This window comes from Lactuca sativa, chromosome 1, assembly GCF_002870075.4.
Source record: "Lactuca sativa cultivar Salinas chromosome 1, Lsat_Salinas_v11, whole genome shotgun sequence".
Lineage (NCBI taxonomy): Eukaryota > Viridiplantae > Streptophyta > Magnoliopsida > Asterales > Asteraceae > Lactuca > Lactuca sativa.
Window position 1 is genome coordinate 17,276,488 of NC_056623.2, and position 21,394 is coordinate 17,297,881.

Sequence of the window (21,394 nt, forward strand, 5' to 3'; positions counted from 1 at the left end):
AGAGAGAGAGAGAGAGAGAGAGAGAGAGAGAGAGAGTTTTAATATCAAATTAATAAAATATTAAAAATAAATAAATAAAAACAAAGGGTATTTTCGTTTTTTCACACACACTTAACAGAATCTGTTAACAAAGTTAGTCATATGGATCATTTATGTGTAAGGTTTACTCCGTAGGTACCATTTGAGGGAAAAAAGTTTGATAAGGATTACTTTAGGGAAAAAAAACAAAACCTTAAGGACCAGTCGTGTAATTTGTTCTTTTTGTTAAATAGTTTACTATATAGTATAATAGTTTTATCTAATTAACATGTTTATAACATCTATTAATCAAAAACAAAATGCATGCGTTAACCTTCACTGATAAGTATAAATTTTGAATAGGAGTACCCAAACAACTTTTAGTTCCAAAACTTCTCTTATTCCATTAAACAATATTAATAGTTAACTAAATTATTGCCGTCGTAGAATCATTAAACTACTCTTATTCCAATAAACAATATTAAAACTTAATTGATTTATTGACATTGTAGAATATTTTTATTTTTAAACCTTGTCGGTGTATAACAACAAAGCGACTTTAAAATTTACTGAAATCCATATTCACCACAGTTGGTGTAAGAAATAAATAAAAATAAAATAAAATGTAATATATTATATTGGTTAAATATTTTCAAGAAAAATAGTATATAATTGTGAGGCAAGATAACTTTTTAAATTGTTGGAAAAAATATATTTGGCATTGATCATCGTAAAAAAAGGATGTAAAGTTTGGAAAGATCTTTCTTTGTCTTCATTATTTTAATTTCTAAATTAAAATTAAATTAAATTGATTAAGAGTAAGATAGTCCATTCATTAATTATTCCTTGGAAATATTAATCCCTCTACATTTCTAACAATAGTTTTATGAGAACAAAAAAAACCATTTGTTAAATGATAAAGTTAATAAAGAAATAATTTGTGAAATTGATTTTTCCAAATGTAGAAACAGAAGACTGGATCATCAATTACCTCTTTTTCTTGATTTGATGTCATTTTAGGGTTATACCCACTACCTATGTGTTTTTTAGTTTTATGGAAATCATTACATTCTTTCAATATAATAATGGCGACAATTCTGATTAAAGTGCTCTTATTGCATGAAAAAGGAATCACAGTAAAAAAAATGTTTCTTTTCTACTAATAAGTTTTCCATTAAATCACACTAGTACACACATTAAAGATTCATTACCCAACTCTGATAACATGTGAAATGAACTGACAAACAGCTCATCTCATCCCCAATTCAAAAGAAAGTAGCTCAAAAGTTGCAAACGGGTGTTCATTCACAACAACCGCCTATGGAATCCGGAGCAAAAGCTGCTTCCCTAGGAGTGTAGTTGTAGTTGAGCTGTTGAACTACTTCTTCGGTGCTTGAAGCTATAATCGCTTTCAGGTTAGTTCAACCACATCCATCTGGGGTTTTTTACTTTTTAGTTCCTTCAATTTCGCCTCATATCTTCACGAGAATGTAAGAATTGAATTTTTTAAGTCTCGGAGAATCTCATTTTGACGTTTGTCGTTCTAGAATATTATTAATCTATACATTGGGATCTGATTTTTGAAATTCAAACAAAGCAGGTTTCGTTTAAACAATAATGGTGTCGGTTGCTTAGCTTTTACTTTTGTGATTTTTGCTCGAAATGTTAAACACATCAAGAAAATTGCTCTCTGGAAAGAACAAATTTGCACAAATTACGGATATGAAAAGGAAAAGAACAATTCATTTTTGTAAGATGTACACTTTTTTTTTTTTTTTTCTTTTCTTTTTTACACTTTTACAAGAACACTATGATTTGTTTCTAAGAAAAGGCAAGTATAATTCCTTAAAAAGGTATCAACAAGGGCCATTCAAGCAGTATACACTGTTGCTCTTCTGTATTCATCCTAACAGTTTCTTTTTTGCTCTAAATTGTAACCAGGCTGAGCTAGAAGTCAAGTTCTTTAACCATTAATGGAGTTTTTCGTATCATTGTTTCTATTTCTGGCATCGATTTCTGCAATTTCGGCACAATATGTTCAAGAATCGGAACTTGTAATTAATGGAACTTTACCAATATCACATACGGATGCAAATTACATTTGTGCTACTATCGATTGGTGGCCTGATGACAAGTGTAACTATAATCATTGCCCATGGGGGTCGTCATCTGCTCTAAATCTGGTAAACACATCACATACTTTTCCATATACGTAACAAAAAAAAAAGATAGAAAATAATTTCTTTTTTCCATGGTATCGTATTTTCAGGATTTATCTAATCCGATTCTTACAAAAGCAGTCCAAGGTTTGTTTTTTTTTTAGTCCAATCGCAAGAACTTGTTCTTGATTTTTGCTCACTTGTTTTATTGATATGACTTAAACAGCATTTGAACATCTAAGAATTCGAGTAGGAGGTTCGTTACAAGATCAAGTGGTGTATGATGTGGGGGGTATCTCGGGTCCTTGTCATCCCTTTATAAAATTGAAATGGGGATTATTCGGATTCTCTAAAGGCTGTCTTCGTATGGATAGATGGGATGAATTGAATCAATTTTTTGTCAAGACAAGGTTATATTTTCTTTTATTTATAAGAAAAAAAAAAACGTGTGCTTCATTAATTTGATAGAAACTGAACTTGTTGATTGTATTTGTAGATCACTTGTCACCTTTGGCTTAAATGCACTTCGAGGAAGACACCAGATTAGGAAGGGGGTTTGGGGAGGAAGTTGGAATTCCAGTAATGCCCATGATTTTATAAAGTATACTGTTTCCAAGGGGTATCAAATACATTCATGGGAATTTGGTACTTGATTCATCTCAAATCCTTAGATTTGTTTTTACTTATATTATTATATGACACATTCATATCCTTTATTGGTGTAGGAAATGAGTTGAGTGGTAATGGTGTTGGCGCCATGGTCCATGCTGAACAGTATGGGAACGATTTAATTGAACTCAGGGGTATAATTGACAATCTATACAGACGAATCCAACCAAAACCACTACTTGTAGCCCCTGGAGGGTTCTTTGATAAAGAATGGTTTGCAAAGCTTCTTAAGGAAACAGGTTCACAAATTGTCAATGTCATGACACTCCATATGTATAACCTTGGGCCAGGTAATTTCAATTTACATCTTTACCCCTTTGTCATGCATGATATGACAGACTTATAATGCCAATGAGTTTCATTTATATGATTATATCCAGGAATTGATCCGAATCTAGTGAAAAAGATTTTGGATCCCCATTTTTTGAGTAGGGCATCTATCACTTTCAGTGATCTCCATCAAATCATTAAAACGAATGGCCCGTGGGCTTCTTCTTGGATCGGGGAATCCGGTGGAGCATACAACAGTGGTGGTCTTCATGTTTCAGACACCTTTGTAAATAGCTTCTGGTAAATATATATATATATAAATGAGGGCATATTTGTAAAATCCCAGATCAAAAATTACTAAAATATTTTATAGGTACTTGGATCAGCTTGCAATGGCAGCTAAGTTCCACACACAAGTATATTGTCGGCAAAGTTTAATTGGTGGAAATTATGGTCTTCTTAGTAAAACAACATTTGCACCTAATCCTGATTATTACAGGTGATTTTAGTTTAATTTTATTTTTTTTAAACATGTTTATGTTATAAAACTTGGTTATACATGTTTTATTAAAACATGCAGTGCACTTCTATGGAATCGGCTTATGGGGACAGGGGTTCTTTCTGTAGAAAGGAGAAGTGTTGGGCCACATTTGCGCACTTATGCCCATTGTTCTAAAGGGAAAGTAAGTTATTTATTTATTTTATTCGCTATGATCTTGTAAAAATGGTGTGCAAAAGACAGAAATACCCTTTCTCATCCTGATATCATATTTTGTTGTTGTTGTTGTTGTTGTAGGCGGGCATAACATTGCTTTTGATTAACCTAAGCAACCAAACAGAATTCAGACTCTCTATCCACAACATCTTGAACACGAATTTGGTTACACCAAAAGTCACAAAAGTGTCTTTCTTTCATAAACTAAAGTCAACCTTTTCATGGATCGGGTCAAAGTCAACCGATGCAAAACTTACACGAGAGGAATACCGATTGACACCACAAGGAGGTGATATTAAAAGTAAAACAATGCTTTTGAATGGGATTCCATTAATGGTCACAAAAACCGGAGAAATCCCACAAATGAAACCTGCTTTTGTGAATGTGAATTCTCCGGTTTCCATTGCTCCTTTGAACATCAAGTTCATTCAGTTTCCCAACTTCCAGGCGTCAGGTTGTAAATGACGCATTAAGGGTTGTACCTTGACACGGTTGGTGATGTGATTGTGATGTTTGTAATGATGTATCCTCATCCTGTATATGTATAATGAAAAAAATTGTTCCAAGTGTAGAAGAGCTTTGCAATTGCGAAAGAGCATTGTGAAGTTGATAAAGTTCCACTTTGAACCACTTTACTTTGTTTAAACTGTTGTGGTCCAAGTGTCCCCTTTGGGTTAAAAAAATGACACTTGACCACCCTCAACTATGAAAATTTCATAATTAATAGTACGTTACAATATACAACATTATGGTTAGCTTGAAATTCCATGTGATGAAATTGTGTAGATGTTTTCTATTTTTATAAATAAATATTTAGTTAAGATATGAAATGTATATCATATTTTTGGCTAAATGTTGTATTTAACACAAAATAACCAAAAAGCTGTTGGTTATTTTGACATAAATTAAATAAACAAGGATATTTTGTTATACACTACCCAATTGTGTAATTAGCCCTAAAAGTTCTATCAATTTATCTATAAGTTAGTAAAAGCATCTTCAATTTTATACTTTATTTTTAAAATACTACGTATAAAATAAAGTTTATAGTAACAATTTTTAAACCCACTCTAAAGTCTGTTTTACATCTTAAAAAAAGCGTAAAAATAAATTGCATGGAAGATGCCAAGATGGTGTAATTTATACTTCAAATTTCGAGAGTAAATATTTGTTTCTTTATTTTTAGGGTGTAAAATAAAATTGGATTCAAACATTAATTTTATTTTACCCTTTATGATGACAAAAATAAAATAGATTGGAAATGCTCAAAAAAATCTACTTTGTAGTAGAAATCGAAAATATAATTAGTATCAAATTAAAATACAGCGAGGAAAAGAAATTAGTTTCTCTAGCATAAATGGCAAATAAACACAGGCAAGGCAATAGACGCTCTTTCTCTCAGGAAAAAAATGGCAACGGCCGTGCCACCGCCGACTCGAACGACAGTTCTGTCCCTTTTCCGGTCATTTCTGCGATCAGCCCGTCAGTTCCCTGACTACAACATCAGGGAGTACACCAAGCGCCGTACCATCGACGCTTTTCACAGCAACAAAACTCTGTCTAACCCTTCCTCGGTCGCCGCTGCTTTCGCCGACGGAAATTATCAGCTACAGGTTGCCAAAAGACAAGCTCTTGTGTACTCATTCTACTCTCCCAAACTCAAAAGCATCATGGACATCAAGCATTGATCGATTTGAATGGTATTTATATGTGTTGTTAGGGTTTCAAAACCATTTTACGTTACATAGAGTTATAACTGAATTCAATAATGGCTAATCCATAGTTTCTGAAGCTTTATTTTATGGCAAGAAGTTGCTTATAAATCTTGGATATATGATGTTCAATTCCCCCAGGAAATTTATGTTTTCCCTTTCGTTTCTACATTTTTTTTTAACCGGCAAATAGGAGATATATATTAAAGAAAAACATGTTAAACAACCTAGCAAGGAGCTAGGAGATACAAAGCAAAAGAAACAAACGGAAAAAGACCCTATAAAAGGATTAGTACACCAATTACACCAATCCGCTCAACTAATCGCCTTGTCTTCCTTCTGTATTTGACCGACGTATACATTGTAGATATGATTATATCTGCCACTTTTGTTGGTTGCATCATCTTGTTGTTGAATAATCTGTTGTTGTTGAATAATCTGTCATTTCTTGCCTTCCAAATACTCCATAAGTATCCATAACAAATCCCCAATAATCTTCGCATTTTTTTTTTTCATGCAATTGCCCCCGTTTGACGCATAATCTATAACATTATGTAGTGTCGTAAGGTTTGTAAAGGGTACCTGACACCATATTAAGATCCATTTCTTGACAAATTTAGCAAATGTGCATTCAACCAATACATGATCCGCCGTCTCCTCCTTTTCGCCGCACTGAGAACAAATTGTTGAGTTTACTGTTATACCCCTGTTGGAGATGGCCACCGATGCTGGTATACGTCCCTGTTTAGCTCTCCATACGAATGTTGTGACTTTGATGGGTACTTCTTTTGGCCATTTGAACCTCTTAATGTCAATCGGGGCAGATTTGTCGAGTCTATTCCTCATAGCATTTACCTTGTAGTCACCATCTTGAGTTGAAAAATGTATTCGAACATAACGTCAAAAAAATAAATTAATAAATAAATAATATTCGAATAAAACGTCAAAATAAAAAACATTAATAAATTTACTTGAAGAAAATATCAAAAAGATTAGAAAAAATAATTTGAGCAAAACGTTAAAAAATGTTAGCATATATATATATATATATATATATATATATATATATATATATATATATATATATAACAATAAATTTAAACAAATCTAAATCCTTAAATATATAATTAAAATAAATAAAAAATAATAAATAATAGAGAAAATTACATAAATGGTCCCTGTGGTAGAAACATATTACATAAAGCGTCCTTATGCATGAAGGGCAAATATGTCATTTCACATAGGACTTAACTAAAAAAGATAACGCCGTTAGTCAAAAGGACCGTCTTTGCAAGATTTTGAAACCACAGGGATCATCTGTATAAAGAATTCGTCATAAGAACCATAATTGATCGATTTTGTCAACCATGAGGACCATTTATGTAATTTTGTCTAAAAAAGTAATCCATCGAGACCAGGGGATTTGTGGTTCCGCAGGTTTTTTTTCCTGCATGAATTAACTACATGTGCTTAATGATTTCTTCATTTAATTATTTTGTTTGTTTTGATGATTTTTAAAACATAAAATTCGACTCTATTTGTTATCTAACCATTTTATGAGTTGGGCAAAAAACTATTTTTATATGAAATGGTATCACGACAACTCGGTAAACTTTGATTTGGATGTATACCGTCATTGAAACTTTGACGACTTTATGAAATATCAAAGGATGGTCGGCTACAGTGGAATTACACCGTCATAATTAGTTACCTATGTTAAAAAAAATCCGCAAATTAAAAAAGTAATAAAAAATTAACAAACTATTTGCAAATTTCAAAAAACAATTTCATGTAATAATTAGAAACGTAAATGAACCGAACGAATATGTTCATTTAAGTTAGTCGAACAAACAAACGGATAAACAAACAAGTGCCTTTCCTCTTTGAGGTCGAAGGTTCAAATCTCGTCGTGAACATTAGTGAATTAAATGTTAGCTTAAGAGTAGATTATATATCTATATTTGCCGATTAAAAAAAACAAACAAGTTTTCTTATTAATATTCGTTCATTTAACAAATTATCTTGTTCATGTTTGTTCGTTTATGTCCGTGAACATACATAAACAAACATATAAGATAGTAAACAAACATATATGAACATAAACAAAACTAAATGAACAAAGATAAACGAACACAACTAATATATGTGAACATAAACAAACATATAATATAGTAATATAATAAAAAATAATTGAACATATATAAACATAAATAAATTTAAGCGAATGAACATAAATGAATGAGCAAGACTATTGTTCATGCGCGTTATTTTAACTAAACGAGCACGAATTTGTATTCATGTTCATTTATTAATAAATAAACAAACATAAACGAACTTTCTATCGAACGATTCATGACGAACGTTCAGTTCGTTTACAACCCTAAATTTAATAGGTTTAAGTTTTTCAAACTTGAAACGTAAAACCACCCAGGAACCTAGGAACCTAAAACGACTACTTCAAAATTAAGACTTGATAAAATATATATATTTTATTTTTTCTACATTCAACTTGGCCTTGTCATTTTGGTAAGTTAAATGATGTATATGTGATTATTATCTACAACACCAAATAAGACCAAATTAGTTGGACAAAATTTCGTTTTCAATAATTTATTATTATTATTATTATTATTTTCAGCTCGAAAATGAATAAAGAATAAAAATATTGATATCGTTAGGGAACGATATCATTTGAATACGTCCTGAATGATCATATTTTCATATCCATATGGTTAGAAAACTATATCGTTTCAAATTCTTTTGATTTTTCAAATCTTTATCTTGAAATAACAAAAAGGTGTGGAAGTTCATTTAAGAGTGTATTTATCCAAAGAATCACAGTGAAGCCTAAAATAATCTTTTCAATTATGAATATATATTTTCTGGACACCGAAGCTTGTTGATACCCTCATCCTCGTAACAAATCTTATAAGTACACTATAATTGCATGTTTTCCATGATTTCATTTGACACACTATGATTTATTACCTTACAAATTGGTATCTACATCAATTTATTTCAATTCTTTCATGTAATGATATACAAATAAAATTATTTTGAGAGTTGGTGATCAACCTAGAAAAAGTCATCTCTGCATCCCCAATTTGCTAGGTTACGAGGCATCTATCATCACAACCGTTGATACATGGTTCAGAGTTTCAATATGAATTCAAAATACGATTCGAAAGATCATATATGGCTGTGGTTTTATCGTTTCAAATGTTTTGCATTAATATACTCTTGAATGGTTAGATAAAAGTTATATCGACTTTTTTGGATCAATACACTAAATAGTATTCTTATCCTAAATAGATAAAAAGATAAGTTACATATTGATCTTTCAGATTAATCGTAACATTTTTAATAGTTTGTTACTGATGAGAAACACCATACACCGTATATATTAGGCATTGATGGATGGTTAATAAAACCAAGATCACATTTAAAAGATTAACCTAAAATATTGGCTTGTTTATTTATAGAACATGAACCTAAACAAAAATCATTGTTAATCTGTTTTTAATCCTCTTTAATAAATGAAGGTTTTTTTGCCACTTGTCAAATTCTCAAGAGTTTTGACACATGTAATTTTGTGAGAGTTTTAAAATTATTATTTTCCACTTGTCATTTTTTGGGAATTTCCATTTTGTAAAAATAAATTTCCATAAAATTCTAATGAGTTTTACAAGGAAAGATAATCATTCTATTAATTTGATAATAAAGTCTCATAAATGTTTTAAATAATATTTGATTTCTTTTATAGATGTTCCTAAAGATTATATTATGTTATGTAAAAATATTATTTTATAAAATATTTAATGTTTAATTATTGATATTAAATTTTTATTTTTAATAAACCCGTGTAGTACACGGGTTTCACACCTGGTTAATAAATACTTTAAAAATTAACTAAGTCCATAAGACCATAACTAATTCTAGAAATAAGCTCATTCTCAATCTATTCAAATGTCTAAATTTTAATTAATAAATTGTCTACGTCATCATACTAATTTACCTTTTGAATTTTAGAATTTATTTAAATCTTCAATTCTGCAACTCCAAAAAAAACTTTTCAAACATTATGTTAATTAAACTCTATCACAATTACATAAGTAAAATACATAATAATTTTAGCATGTTAGTATATGTTCCAATCACTTCTTATAAATAGTCAAATCATGAGGGGTATACATACTCATTCATTCACATAAAGGGGTATAGGAAGCAATTGAGAAAATAGTATAGAATTAGCCTAATTTGAAGTGTATGATACCTAAAAAGCAAAATAGGCTAAAATCATTGCCGTTGATCTGGATGATTTTGTCTAACAACCAACCAAATTTTATTAAAATAATAGATATAGTTTTTAAGTATTTTGATAAAATTTTCTTTATTGATAATATGGATCATATCTCTAAGCTACAAAACTCCTATGAAATGTAAAAAAATCTGTCCTTCATATATTCAATACTACCTCAACAACCATTGTGACAACTCAACAATGCATCATCTCATAAAACTAGCAAACGTAAAATCTAAAACCCTCAAATAAAATTGGGATGGTTTAGTATGAGGTAAGTTAATTAATAAAGACTTAGTTTAACATCATCAACCACGTGCTAAAATCTAAATATTAGTGCTGTAAAACAACAATTAACAGTTGAATTTTCGATTAACCGTCTGTATCAAAAAAAGCATTACTGTAACCGATTGAAAAAACCGAAGTTTTACTATAGTTTCATTAACCAAATCCCTAAAAAAGCCAATTGTGTACATATATTTTCTTAAATCTATAACTTCGACTCTACTGCTTGAGTTACATGCATGAAACCATGTTTGGGATAACCCCCGATTTATAGTAAAAATAGCGATACAAAACATAGAAGTTGTTTTGTGTTTTCGAGACCATTAATAATTTGTAGAGAAAATGTAGATGAAGAGTTAACCTCTGCCAAAAACCAAAAAACCTGTATATATAATATAGATATCCGACAGTTAATGGCGGGAAAAGTTGTGCCTTTTGGGAACAAAAACGTGCACTCCACACCTCCCAAACTCACAATATAGCATATAGACTAAGTTCACCATGTCTCAAATTACTCTCCATCACACACTAATTAAATAGTTTGATGACACTTTGGTTTCAGATATACACTCGTAGTACAAATGTGTTATAAAGCATAAAGAAATGAAAAACCACGCAGCATTTTTAGGAGTTTTACGATTGGAAAACTTGCTTAATTTGTATATACTATTAATTAAACTTCATTTTCCTACATATTACATGACTTATGTTCCGGGTGATAGACTTCTTGAACCATCATACTTATCTTTTAGTCATAACCTAACCACTGTTCTTGAGAAAGAACACTTAATTATAGTTTACAAGAATGAGTGGCTTTGTACAAACTAAATGTAACGAAAAAGAAAACCATTAAAGTTGGTATCTTTTGTCCAAAGTCGTTCATTCATGCAAAGTGTAATGTTTCAGGTAATTTTTAGCAAGATCGAACAATGGTTCAAAAAGTCGGGAAACATAAGGTGAAGAATATTTACGTGAGGTTTAGTTATGGAGAGGGTTGGGTCCTCCAGGAACTAGTCTCTTCTCTGTGCCAAATCTTGTATCCTTCTCTTCAGATAGATTCTTGAACAGCAGTCGACATCGTAGGCAATAGCAATTAGACATGGTAGATGTTCTTGAACCTTGAGGATGGTGGTTGTGGTTGCCTTCACGGTGGTTCACCGGAGCTTGTAACGTGGTTGCAATGAGGCAGCATAGATAGGCAGCTGCTAGAACCTGATGGCCGGAAAATGAGGTCTTCATGGTGGTGGTGGTGGTGATGGTGTCTGTGACTAATATATATATATATATATATATATATATATATATATATATATATATATATATATATATATATATATATATATATATATATATATATATATATATATATATATATATATATATATATATGTATATACAAGGTATCCATAAATAAGTTGTTTTGGGTTGTTACGCATTTAATGAATGAATCAAAGGTATTTAGTATGTGTGACATTTCGGGATCCATGGAATTTGTCAGGCTGAGGTGGTTTGTATACAATAATACGACCAAAGAGGCTATGGTCCAAAGCTTACAGAAATACTTAATTCGTATGTTTGTTTCAAAATGGTAATTTCTGCAGCATATTGAATTCTAGGCAGAAGGCCCCGGCCGGGGTTGGGTTGGGAGATGGAATTCTCATTTCAATTCTGTATAAAGAATTTTATTGTAATCTCAGCAGTCAGCAGTACCTTTCCTGGGTTGCTCAAACTAGAACTCATTCATGATGTTACATGACAAATAAGACTCATCAACTCTACAACTCCTTTTAAACAATGTACAACTACCCAAGCTTCACAACTGGATATACAAACTCAAATACTATTAATGTTTCTTTTTTGACTTTTTGGGAAAAGAGACCCACCTCTCATTTCTTTATTCACTTAATGGTTGAAAGGAAAAAAAAATTAGTAGATGGGAAAACAGGGAAATGGTCACTCTCTTAATTAATACATTAACTCGTGTTTTTTATGGCTTAACCCATTAAGTCGCTATATTGGGATTAAGTAAAAAAGAAAGCCATGTGTATAGCTACCCATATTAAGCTCGTTAAGTAAAAAAGACAATACCTTAGTGGGAAAAATGTAATCTTTTAAGATAATATGTTTGTTTCTTGTTTACTTAATGTAAAAAAAAACGTCATAACAGAGAGTTGAAGAATTGAGGTTCTTCCCGAGTCGTAATTTTTTTTTTACAATCTTGGCCTCATATCTGTCATTTTGTTAGATATTTTAAAACATTATTTATTGAAACGATATTTAAGGAAAAAAAAACACAGGTTTAGTCATTGATATGGTGCAGGTATGATGAGTGATGAGGATGACAGTTGATAGTGTCAATAGCTAATTCGCTATTGCAAGCGAAGCATTTAAAGCTACTCTCTGCATAGCAACAGGCCCTAAAGACGGGTGTGGGACTGGGTTAGGTTAAGGCATGCATTGCTCTCTCTCTCTCTGTCTTCTAAAGTTGGACACAAGGCCACCACTTTTCTAATAACAAAAGATGCGACACTTTTTCAATTATTATATGATTATTACAATTTCAAATCCACATAACAATCAGTCTTTCAATCTTTACAAACAACACACCCGTCAATACTCAATTTCCATAACGTCATATGTGTAAAAGGATGTTCGATGTAGAAAGAGACTCTTAATTATATTCACACAAAGGTAAAGACGTTGCTTCCATAATTCCTTATTCCTAGTTATGATTATCTAATTATGCACCACCATTCTGCCTTGTTTATTAAAGGTTAAAAAAAATACTCAGTTTTAATCAACCGACTCATCATATAACCTTATCTCACTCTTATTTTATTTGTTTATTTTTCCTTGAGCAATTAGAACATGTCAAACGCTTTAAATGAGATATGTAATAAACAATATATGGGTACTAAAAGAATTCCAATGGCATAATAATCATGTGCATACATATGTAAATCTTGTAACACGAAACACATCATACAAAAAGGTAACAAAATAACAGCAATTTATTTTCCAAGCAAACGTCGAGTACGTTGATTAGCACCTTTAACTCTGAAATTAAGTTCATCCACATCATCTTGAAGAGGATCAAGAGCTTTGTTTTGCCTGCAAAAAATTAAATTTTATTTTCAGGAAATCAAGTAACAAAAATTAACACAAACTTTTAAAATCTATATAGACCTGAAATTAAATTTAAAAGAAAAAAAAGAAACAAACCTTTCGATCTCTGAACCCATGTCAACAGCCATTTCCTTAAGTTCCCCAAGTATGTTACTTAAGTCCGAGAGGGCATCATCTTGCTTTGTTTTCTCATACTGTTTAAATCACAAAATTAATTATTAGAATTCAGAACCTCATAAACAAGTTTTTGATCTTTTTCTTTTTACTTAATCAATGTTTGTCTGGAATAAGTGCTGTATAAACAAAGACTTTTCTTTTGGGGCCGAATGAATATGGAAAAATGATCATTTTACCCTTCTGTCTAGAACTTACATGATATTTTCATATTTTTCTGATTTTGACAACAAATGCCTACTTGCAATCTTTTTGATTTTTTTTTTACAATTGCATGATATTTTTTTTAATACTATTTGAATATATGTCAAAGGTTTGTTTTGGTAGATTAATAACTACCTTTTGTTTTCATTTTTCATTGCTATTTCATACTACATAAGTGTTCTCAACAATAATTCTAAATCCTTATAACTTTTTTTTTATTAATTATCTTTAAAAAACAAGGTAGATAATAAATATTAACGATATAAAAAAGGAGAGTCTGCTGAAAGGGTAGCAACGTAGAAAATGCTGTCTTAATGGATAAAGACACCCATTAAGTCCATCTGTTTATATTAACTCAAAAAGAAACGCCACTATATATTTGTCCAGATTAAGTTGTTTTCACATAACTCCATTAAGCCAAAAAGAAACAACAAGTTAGTCCGGTAAGCCATATATGAGTGTTTCTTTTTTGGCATAATGCAAAAAGAATGACTTAATACAGAAAGTAAGGAAAAAAATCCTAACTTTTTACAAATTTACCCTTATTTAGTTTTTTCTTCAAATTCCTCAAGTGTGTCTTCTTTTTCTCAAATAATTTTTAAACAAGATTTATCAAGACAACACTTAATTAGAAAAAGAAAGAAACAAGATCTTTACATACCTCAACTTTCTGCAATGCATTTGTAGGTTCAGAGGGTGGTGTTCTTGAATGTGATTGTCCTTTAGTTTGGGTGGTTGAAAGTCCAAGCTTTTCTCTTTGTTCCAAATGGGCACCTTTTCGAAGGGCAGGATCATCTAAAAATCACAAAAAACTTTAATAAAAAAACTGTACAAAAAGATCACAAAACAAAATGTCCAATCTTTAAAAAAACGCATCAACACATAAATTGTTCTATGATTATCACCTCTTGTAATCACAGGCCCTTTTATTGCATGACCCTTCTTCGGTTTCCATGTCCTAGAGAAAATGCCCCCAAGACTTCCTAACAGCTTCTCACCCTGCATCACAAAGTATAACTTCAAAATCCATCTACGATTTTTGGTGATGAAGATGAGGAGGGCATTCACGTCTTTTGCATAAACAATAACAATAACAATAACAGTAACAGTGAGAAAAGAGTGATACCCTGCTAAGATCTTGTTCTATATCAGCTGCAGTCATGTGAGTGCGTGTGATCTGCTCACCCTGTTGATGCAAAGTGATCATAGTTTTAGTAGCATCTTCTCTTATGTTTTCTGCAATCTTTAAGGCACTATTCACAGTTTTTGTAGTCTCTTCAGCCTTATATGCAGCATATTGTTCTAGTTCTTGTACATCTTGGTTCTCAATTCCACCAGAATCAACAAAATCATTCTTATACTTGTTTCTTGATGCATAACTGAGTTTGTATCCTGATCCTTTAACTTCATCATCATCATCAAAAAGAGCAGCTCGGGAATCTTGGGTTAGTACAGAAGGTTCAGATGAAGTTCTCCTTGCAGGATTTGGTGTTGACTTTTTGTCAATCTCATCATCGGAATCGAATGGGTTTGAAGCATGTTGACCAGGGAATCCAGGGTCAACTGAGTTGTGTTTGGTAGGTCTATGGAAATGAGGTTTCTTGATCCCAAACATGGTGGATCTTGTTATATAGATTTTGCAGGGTTCAATTAGGAAAGAATCACACGATATTCCTGGAAAAACAAAAATCAAATTAGAAATTAGATGGTAGTTTTGAAGTGAAACTTTTTGAAAATATCAACAAGAATCATGATATTTTTGTGCAATTATTCTATCACAAAGAGCAGAAAATAGTGAATTTTTTTTCAAATTTTATAATACTGTTGATATATTGTGCACTCTTGTTTGGCTTAGCTTTTGTTTGTAAAAGGACTTTTTATAAAAGTTGTTTTTTATAATGCGTTTGGATTAGCTTTTGAAGATAAAAAGTCAAAATTAAAGTGTTTGGGTTGATTTTCAGGAGAGAATAGGGAATCATATGCTGTGAATGAAGAATTGATTAGGATAGATGGGGGTATATTGGTAATTTAATATTTTCACTGTTGAAAAGTCGAGAAAAGTCACATAATCGTGACTTTTCAAAAAGGCTCAATTTACTCTATTGTAAAAGTTCTTTTCCCTTAAACAAACATCTTTTTAACTTTTTATAAAAGATAAAAGTAAAAGTCATTTTAAAAGTTAATACAAACACCCTTACATTTTCAAATTAAGTGCACCGAACTCTGAATTGCTCTGATTTATCAGACATCAGTTAGCCAAATATAACAAGAGAACAACAAATCCGTGGAGGTAAAAGAAAAAAGAAAACCAAAAATTCCCAAATTTTTAGGTCATTCAAGTGCATCAAGTAAATCAGAGCAAAATAAAAATCAACAAAAGAAACGAAGCCCATATGAATTAATAACAAAATAGCAAGAACACTTAGCAGAAACTGATCATAGTAATTCTTTATGATTTGGTATGTTCTAGAAGTCGAACGTTAAACCTAAACGACATGAAAAACAAGGGTGGATACACCCATTAGAGAAATCAAGGAAGGAGACAAAACCAACATGAATTAAGAGCATATACTGCAAAAAATAGTTTCACAGAAACTGATTATATGGATCGTATGCGAGATGGGTGTGTTGAAAAAGTAAAAAATATAAACTAACAAACACAAGAAATATATGAAACTGGTGAATTTGCGGAGTAGTACCTGAGATTCTTGAACAAGAAGAGACAACCTTCAATTCGGGAGATGCGAGAGAAGGTATTGTGGCTGCTAAAGAGATAATATCTAAATGAATTGAAACTGAAAGGGGGAGAAACGGAATTTAAAGCAATTTGGCAAATGGGGAAAATTGAATACTAAAGAATAGTTCAATGAAAAGTCTACGATGGGTGTCGTTGAAAATTGGATGGGAGTAAGATCGTGATCGATGTCTGGAAGAATTGAAGAGATCAAACTTCAAAGAGGATATAGCATGGAAGAGAGGACAAGCGCGTAAGATCGTGGACTTTGAATTGGACTCCACCTTCACTTGATTTTGAATTCAAGTACTGTACAAATTGATTTATCCAATATAAAAATAAATTTTACCATAGTTTTGTTACTTTTGTGACTTGGTGTAGTATTTTCTGGAGTTCACATTTAATATTTGAACCAACGATTTGTAGTATAACGGTATGTCCTTGGTAATAGGTTGAGAACCAAAAGTGTAGTTTTTTAACCTTTTTTTTTAAAATTTTTTAACTATCAATATTTTTAATTTAATTATCATCGTACAATGAGTGAGATGACAAACGAGCAACAAGCTACGCCGCTAAGCCTTTTTTGTATGGTAAACCTAATTCTTTCAAATATTACATACATGAATCTCGGCGATATAACATTGTTATGCATGATCCGTTGTATTCTATTAAGAAGCTCTACTGCATCCGATGTGAGGAAACCAAACGTATCAAATGCAAATGATATGAAAATTTGTTGATTTTTTATGCATGATTTATCATGTTTTGTGACTTTGCATGTAGCAGCTTTTAAAGCAGTCTGTCTCGCCGTGAAACCCCCAGCCCTCAAGCCCACGAGAGGGGATACCCCTGTAAGGTCCACATATGCGTGTTTTCCTCCGATCCATCCAAAAATCAAAATGTCAATCGGTTTGAGGGTTGACTTTTCTTCTGTCGAGTCAGTCAAGAAATTAACAGGTGCCTCTTTCTTAGCGGAAACCCCGACATGCTTAAATATGTCAAACAAGACATCCCTAACCGTATTGTGCATGCATTTGAACCCTGAGAGTTCTTTATAGTGAACTGCATACTCTCCAAAAGAGTCCAAACATGTCTTGCGACACACCAGACATATCTCGTCAGCTGAGAATATTTGAATTATGAGTCGATATTTGAGGATAGTACGATACTCCACAGGAGACAAATGTTGGCCAAGCATATCTATAGGGATAGCTAGAAGAAAATCTTGAGCATGTGGTGCACGTAAGCACTGGAAAACCGCTTTCTATCGAGCCGTCATGTCGAGATGCACTTCCATATCTTGGACAATTTTACGAAAAAGAGTAGTCACCAGTGTATTATGGGATTTAGGGGGCAGTGTCTTTAGTAGTAAAATTGTTATCGTCAAAATCTAGAAGCTTGTTACGAAGAGAAACCAATGCACAATCATAATTAGAATCCATACCATATATATCACTATCTCGTAAGATGTGGTCTTGCAATACCCAAGATTGGGCCCTTGAGGCAACAAAAGCATATGAGGTAGCCTCTACTGTCGAGTATAAACCCAAACCTCCAAACCTAATGGGTAAGGAAGCAATTTGCCACTGTATGTCGCCAAAGAAAGGGTCACCACAAACCACAATGTCCTCAACCGTCCCGCGCAACCCATTATCAAAGAATATTGTCGCCTCCTCCATGTGAACGTGTTGACACGTCCTCAGCCCAAAGAAAAGCTTAACAATACCCATACAAGACCGAAGCAGAAGAAGCTCACTCTGAGGGTCAGATAATTGTGGAAGAAGGCGCATCATGTCACACCCCCAAACTGGAACGGCGAAAACGTTCGAGGGCAGAGGACGTCATGTACAGTATCACAACAATTGTATAATAGTAATCAAAGCAGCAACAACAATCATTGTATTAATAATATAGACTTTACATTGTACTTGATTTACATAATGTTTGACTCCAAAAGCAAAAAAGCAAAACAAATACTTGAAGCTACTATGCTCCGTCTTCTCGAAACCTGTACGTGTACCTGTCTACTAGTTTCCTGAGAATACAAATGATTTTGAAAAACATCAACATTGAATGTTGGTGAGTTCATAAGCATTTTGTTTTAGAAAATAAGTTCTGTTCCTTGAAAATGTTTGTGTGTTCATTCAGAAAATCCTATACTTTCTCAATAAAATGGAATGTAGTCTTAGGCCTTAAGACCAAAATATATATGTTTCTTATTCTTAAAGAATATAATGTAATGCTTTGATTTCATAAAAGAAATGTGCCCCATATTGGTTCCTACTATGGTTCCTAACCTAAGAGTAAGTAATCGTATTTATTTCCAGAAAATTGAATTGTAAACTGTTTACTAGTAAAATAATGATGTTTATTCGTGGAAAATCCTGTATTTTCCATAAAACCGAATTGTAGTCTTAAACGTTCCAAGACCGAAAAGTATAAGTATAACTGTCATACTTAGTTTAATGATACGTAGTTTTATTAATAAGTAAAACTAGTTGAAGACGTGTTTGTACTGTAACCAGATATGATGTTGATACCCTTTTATGATCACTTTGTCCATACGAGTTATATAAAATCGAGGTTGAACAAGCAGTTGAATTGGTGAATCTGCCCTAAGCCCACAACCAAACAAGGAACAAGAAGTAAGGCGGAAATCACACATTCCACTGTCTACCGGACATAAATTTTTATATAACCCTGACGTATACACTAAGTAGCCACATAGTGAATACCCCTTTAAGTCTGTTTGAAAATATATCATTACGTAAATATTTAGTTAATGCTTATTGTGAGTGTTCATTATAATCATGCTAATATGACTAATGGCCTGCACGACGTTCTTCAGACGTCGGAAAGTTATGAAGTATGTCACCCTAGACTTGCGGGTCTAACTGTATCGAACAACTGAGGTACGGAGTTGTCAATCCCGTATAGATCTATACACAAACTCATGCTCTCCCTCCAGGAGGCTCTGTTATAATTCAAGATTTTAATGGGTACCATGTTTGGTACAATGAAGGAGTGACTCACAATCTCATATTAACTAGTTTACATAAAGTGTGTTGAAGTTATCTTTTCCTTGTTGTCGTTTGTATTATCCTTTTATAGTATTCACAATGTATAAAATAATCATATTTTTATATAATTATTCCTTTGACCCAACAGAGTAAAATAACGTGATTACGTGAATGTTTCCCCAAACTATACATATTATAGTTTATCTTGTTTGTTTGTTGAAAATAATTATATAATCATTTATATAAATACATAGTAAATATCTTGTCTAGATGTTTTTAAATGAATTTGTCCTTAAAACTTACATCTAACACAAGTATAAAAACATTTAGTACGACAAAAACAATTTCTACTTTTTGACTTTTCTGTCCATGTTTTTATTAAAATTATAGAAAAATCATCGTAAGTCGAAATTTGGATCCATAAACTCTCAGGGGTTAGAAAATGAGTCTATTTTGTCCATAATATTTTTCCCTGGTCTTAAGTGGTTCCTAACCAGAGTGAAAATGTTCATATTTACATACTAGTCCGAAAATGTTTTGAAATGATAGACAGTTTTGTAAAAATCACCATAAATTGTAGAAAAATTGTATGAACGCGTGCGAGTAGTCCTTAAAAAGGTATAGACCTTAATTATTTGCATATTGAGCAGTTTTGAAATATATATTAAGTTTAAGCAGGGTAAAATAGTCCGTGAACAGATCACAACTTTTCTGTAAGAAGCTGATTTTTAAGCTTCGATATGTTTAGTGACCTAACTTGTATTTTTAGTTTACAAATCCTTTAGATCATACAAATAGGATTTTTTTACTTGTATCCCCCCTAAAACTTGGAAAAACTTGAAAAGGAAGGGGTATGAACTCACCTTGATTGGATTTCTTAATGGATAAAGAGATGAAGATGAATATCCTCAAGCTTAGAACAATTGAAGATGGTTAAAGAACACTTGAAGATGGTATTACCCTATGGAGAATAACACATATAAATGTGTGTAAATGTAACAAAACTAGTATAAATGTGTATAAAAACACTAGATTAACAAGGAATGCTTACCAAAAATCCTAGGAACCAACTTGGAGGGATGGATCTTTGGAAGACTTGAACTTGTTCTTGAGAGTACTATGGAAGAATGAAGAAGATGAAGTGATAGATGAAGATGAAGAGAGAGAGGGGGAAAGGTGAACAAAGTTTTATAGGGGAGGTAGGGTGGGTAGGGGGTAAGGGGTGGGGTGAGGTGATGTTTGCATTGTTATATGTTGGGTAATTGTCTTGATACATGTTGGATTGCTGGTTAATGTTTTATGTTGGGAAAAGATGTAACAATCATGTCACTAAGTTAACTCTTCTTATTTTTATAAAAATCTAGGTAATTTATAAAAGTAGGGTAATTTTTATAAAAAGGTGATATTCTTTATAAAAAGTGTGGTATTTTTATAAAGAAAATATGGTATAAATGATGTATAAATATTTAATTTGAATTATAAAAATTCAAATTGTTAATAAAATCATTATTATCAAAAATAATAATATGTTACACGAAAATTAGGTTGATCCCTAAATTCTTTTCGTTAAAAGTTTGGCGTTTTAGGCCGGGTATGGAATTTGTCGTATTTGGTGACGAATTCACCAAAAATTTGTATTTGTAGCCTTTGTTATGAATTTTCCATGTAGTGTAAGGATTATGAATTCCACTACATCGTGTTATGAATTTTGTTTATACTAAAACAATATAAAATTGAATTATCGAATTGTTACAATACTAACCTTATTTAGGGTTTATGTTCTATAATTTCCAATAAGAGTGGTGCTTGTATTATAACTTGTCAACCATACATTGGACGCATTAGGGAATATCACAATTCACCTAAAATTCTTATACAAGTTGATTTGACCTGGTTGAATTTTGTTGACTTTGTTTGACCCATAATTGACAGTTGTCACACATCAAATTCACAACGTTTTCAGCTCTGTTTATGGCTAAGCTACTAATGAAACTAACAGCTCCCCCAA

The 21,394-nt window shown here is 31.9% G+C and overlaps 3 protein-coding genes across 4 annotated transcripts; 2 read left to right on the top strand and 1 right to left on the bottom strand.

The window, feature by feature from the left end:
* The first annotated feature begins 1,151 nt into the window (after window positions 1-1,151).
* On the top strand, window positions 1,152-4,594 carry LOC111910485 (heparanase-like protein 1). 2 transcript variants are annotated; one of them, XM_023906322.3, is made up of 11 exons: window positions 1,152-1,433; window positions 1,619-1,768; window positions 1,960-2,201; window positions 2,288-2,324; window positions 2,404-2,587; window positions 2,674-2,822; window positions 2,903-3,136; window positions 3,227-3,416; window positions 3,490-3,615; window positions 3,697-3,799; window positions 3,913-4,594. In XM_023906322.3, exons 3-11 carry the CDS (start codon window positions 1,992-1,994, stop codon window positions 4,294-4,296), a joined length of 1,617 nt encoding a protein of 538 aa, XP_023762090.1. In that variant the 5' UTR covers window positions 1,152-1,433; window positions 1,619-1,768; window positions 1,960-1,991; the 3' UTR covers window positions 4,297-4,594. The 2 variants fall into 2 exon arrangements, with proteins under 2 accessions (XP_023762090.1, XP_023762089.1); XM_023906321.3 differs by lacking the exon at window positions 1,619-1,768 and having other exon boundaries at window positions 1,155-1,433.
* A 575-nt stretch (window positions 4,595-5,169) lies between these two features.
* On the top strand, window positions 5,170-5,712 carry LOC111910478 (uncharacterized). The gene has a single exon (XM_023906312.3). The coding sequence runs from the start codon at window positions 5,241-5,243 to the stop codon at window positions 5,517-5,519; it is 279 nt and encodes a 92-aa protein (XP_023762080.1). The 5' UTR covers window positions 5,170-5,240; the 3' UTR covers window positions 5,520-5,712.
* A 7,324-nt stretch (window positions 5,713-13,036) lies between these two features.
* LOC111910486 (SNAP25 homologous protein SNAP33) lies at window positions 13,037-16,643 on the bottom strand. The gene is made up of 6 exons (XM_023906323.3): window positions 16,332-16,643; window positions 14,759-15,306; window positions 14,538-14,631; window positions 14,294-14,427; window positions 13,351-13,448; window positions 13,037-13,239 (listed from the first exon to the last, which is right to left on the bottom strand). The coding sequence occupies exons 2-6, from the start codon at window positions 15,245-15,247 to the stop codon at window positions 13,140-13,142; spliced, it is 915 nt and encodes a 304-aa protein (XP_023762091.1). The 5' UTR covers window positions 15,248-15,306; window positions 16,332-16,643; the 3' UTR covers window positions 13,037-13,139.
* Window positions 16,644-21,394: the final 4,751 nt, after the last annotated feature.

What these genes read in the sequence shown, in the direction of transcription:
- LOC111910486 (XM_023906323.3), bottom strand. Translation starts at nt 15,247, where the DNA reads ATGTTTGGGATCAAGAAACCTCATTTCCATAGACCTACCAAACACAAC. An exon ending in TAGAACAAGATCTTAGCAGG is followed by an intron (nt 14,632 to 14,758) that starts GTATCACTCTTT and finishes TTTGTGATGCAG; the next exon opens with GGTGAGAAGCTGTTAGGAAG. An exon ending in ATGGGTTCAGAGATCGAAAG is followed by an intron (nt 13,240 to 13,350) that starts GTTTGTTTCTTT and finishes AATTTTTTGCAG; the next exon opens with GCAAAACAAAGCTCTTGATC.
- LOC111910478 (XM_023906312.3), top strand. Translation starts at nt 5,241, where the DNA reads ATGGCAACGGCCGTGCCACCGCCGACTCGAACGACAGTTCTGTCCCTT.
- LOC111910485 (XM_023906322.3), top strand. Translation starts at nt 1,992, where the DNA reads ATGGAGTTTTTCGTATCATTGTTTCTATTTCTGGCATCGATTTCTGCA. An exon ending in TCTTACAAAAGCAGTCCAAG is followed by an intron (nt 2,325 to 2,403) that starts GTTTGTTTTTTT and finishes TGACTTAAACAG; the next exon opens with CATTTGAACATCTAAGAATT. An exon ending in CAATTTTTTGTCAAGACAAG is followed by an intron (nt 2,588 to 2,673) that starts GTTATATTTTCT and finishes TTGTATTTGTAG; the next exon opens with ATCACTTGTCACCTTTGGCT.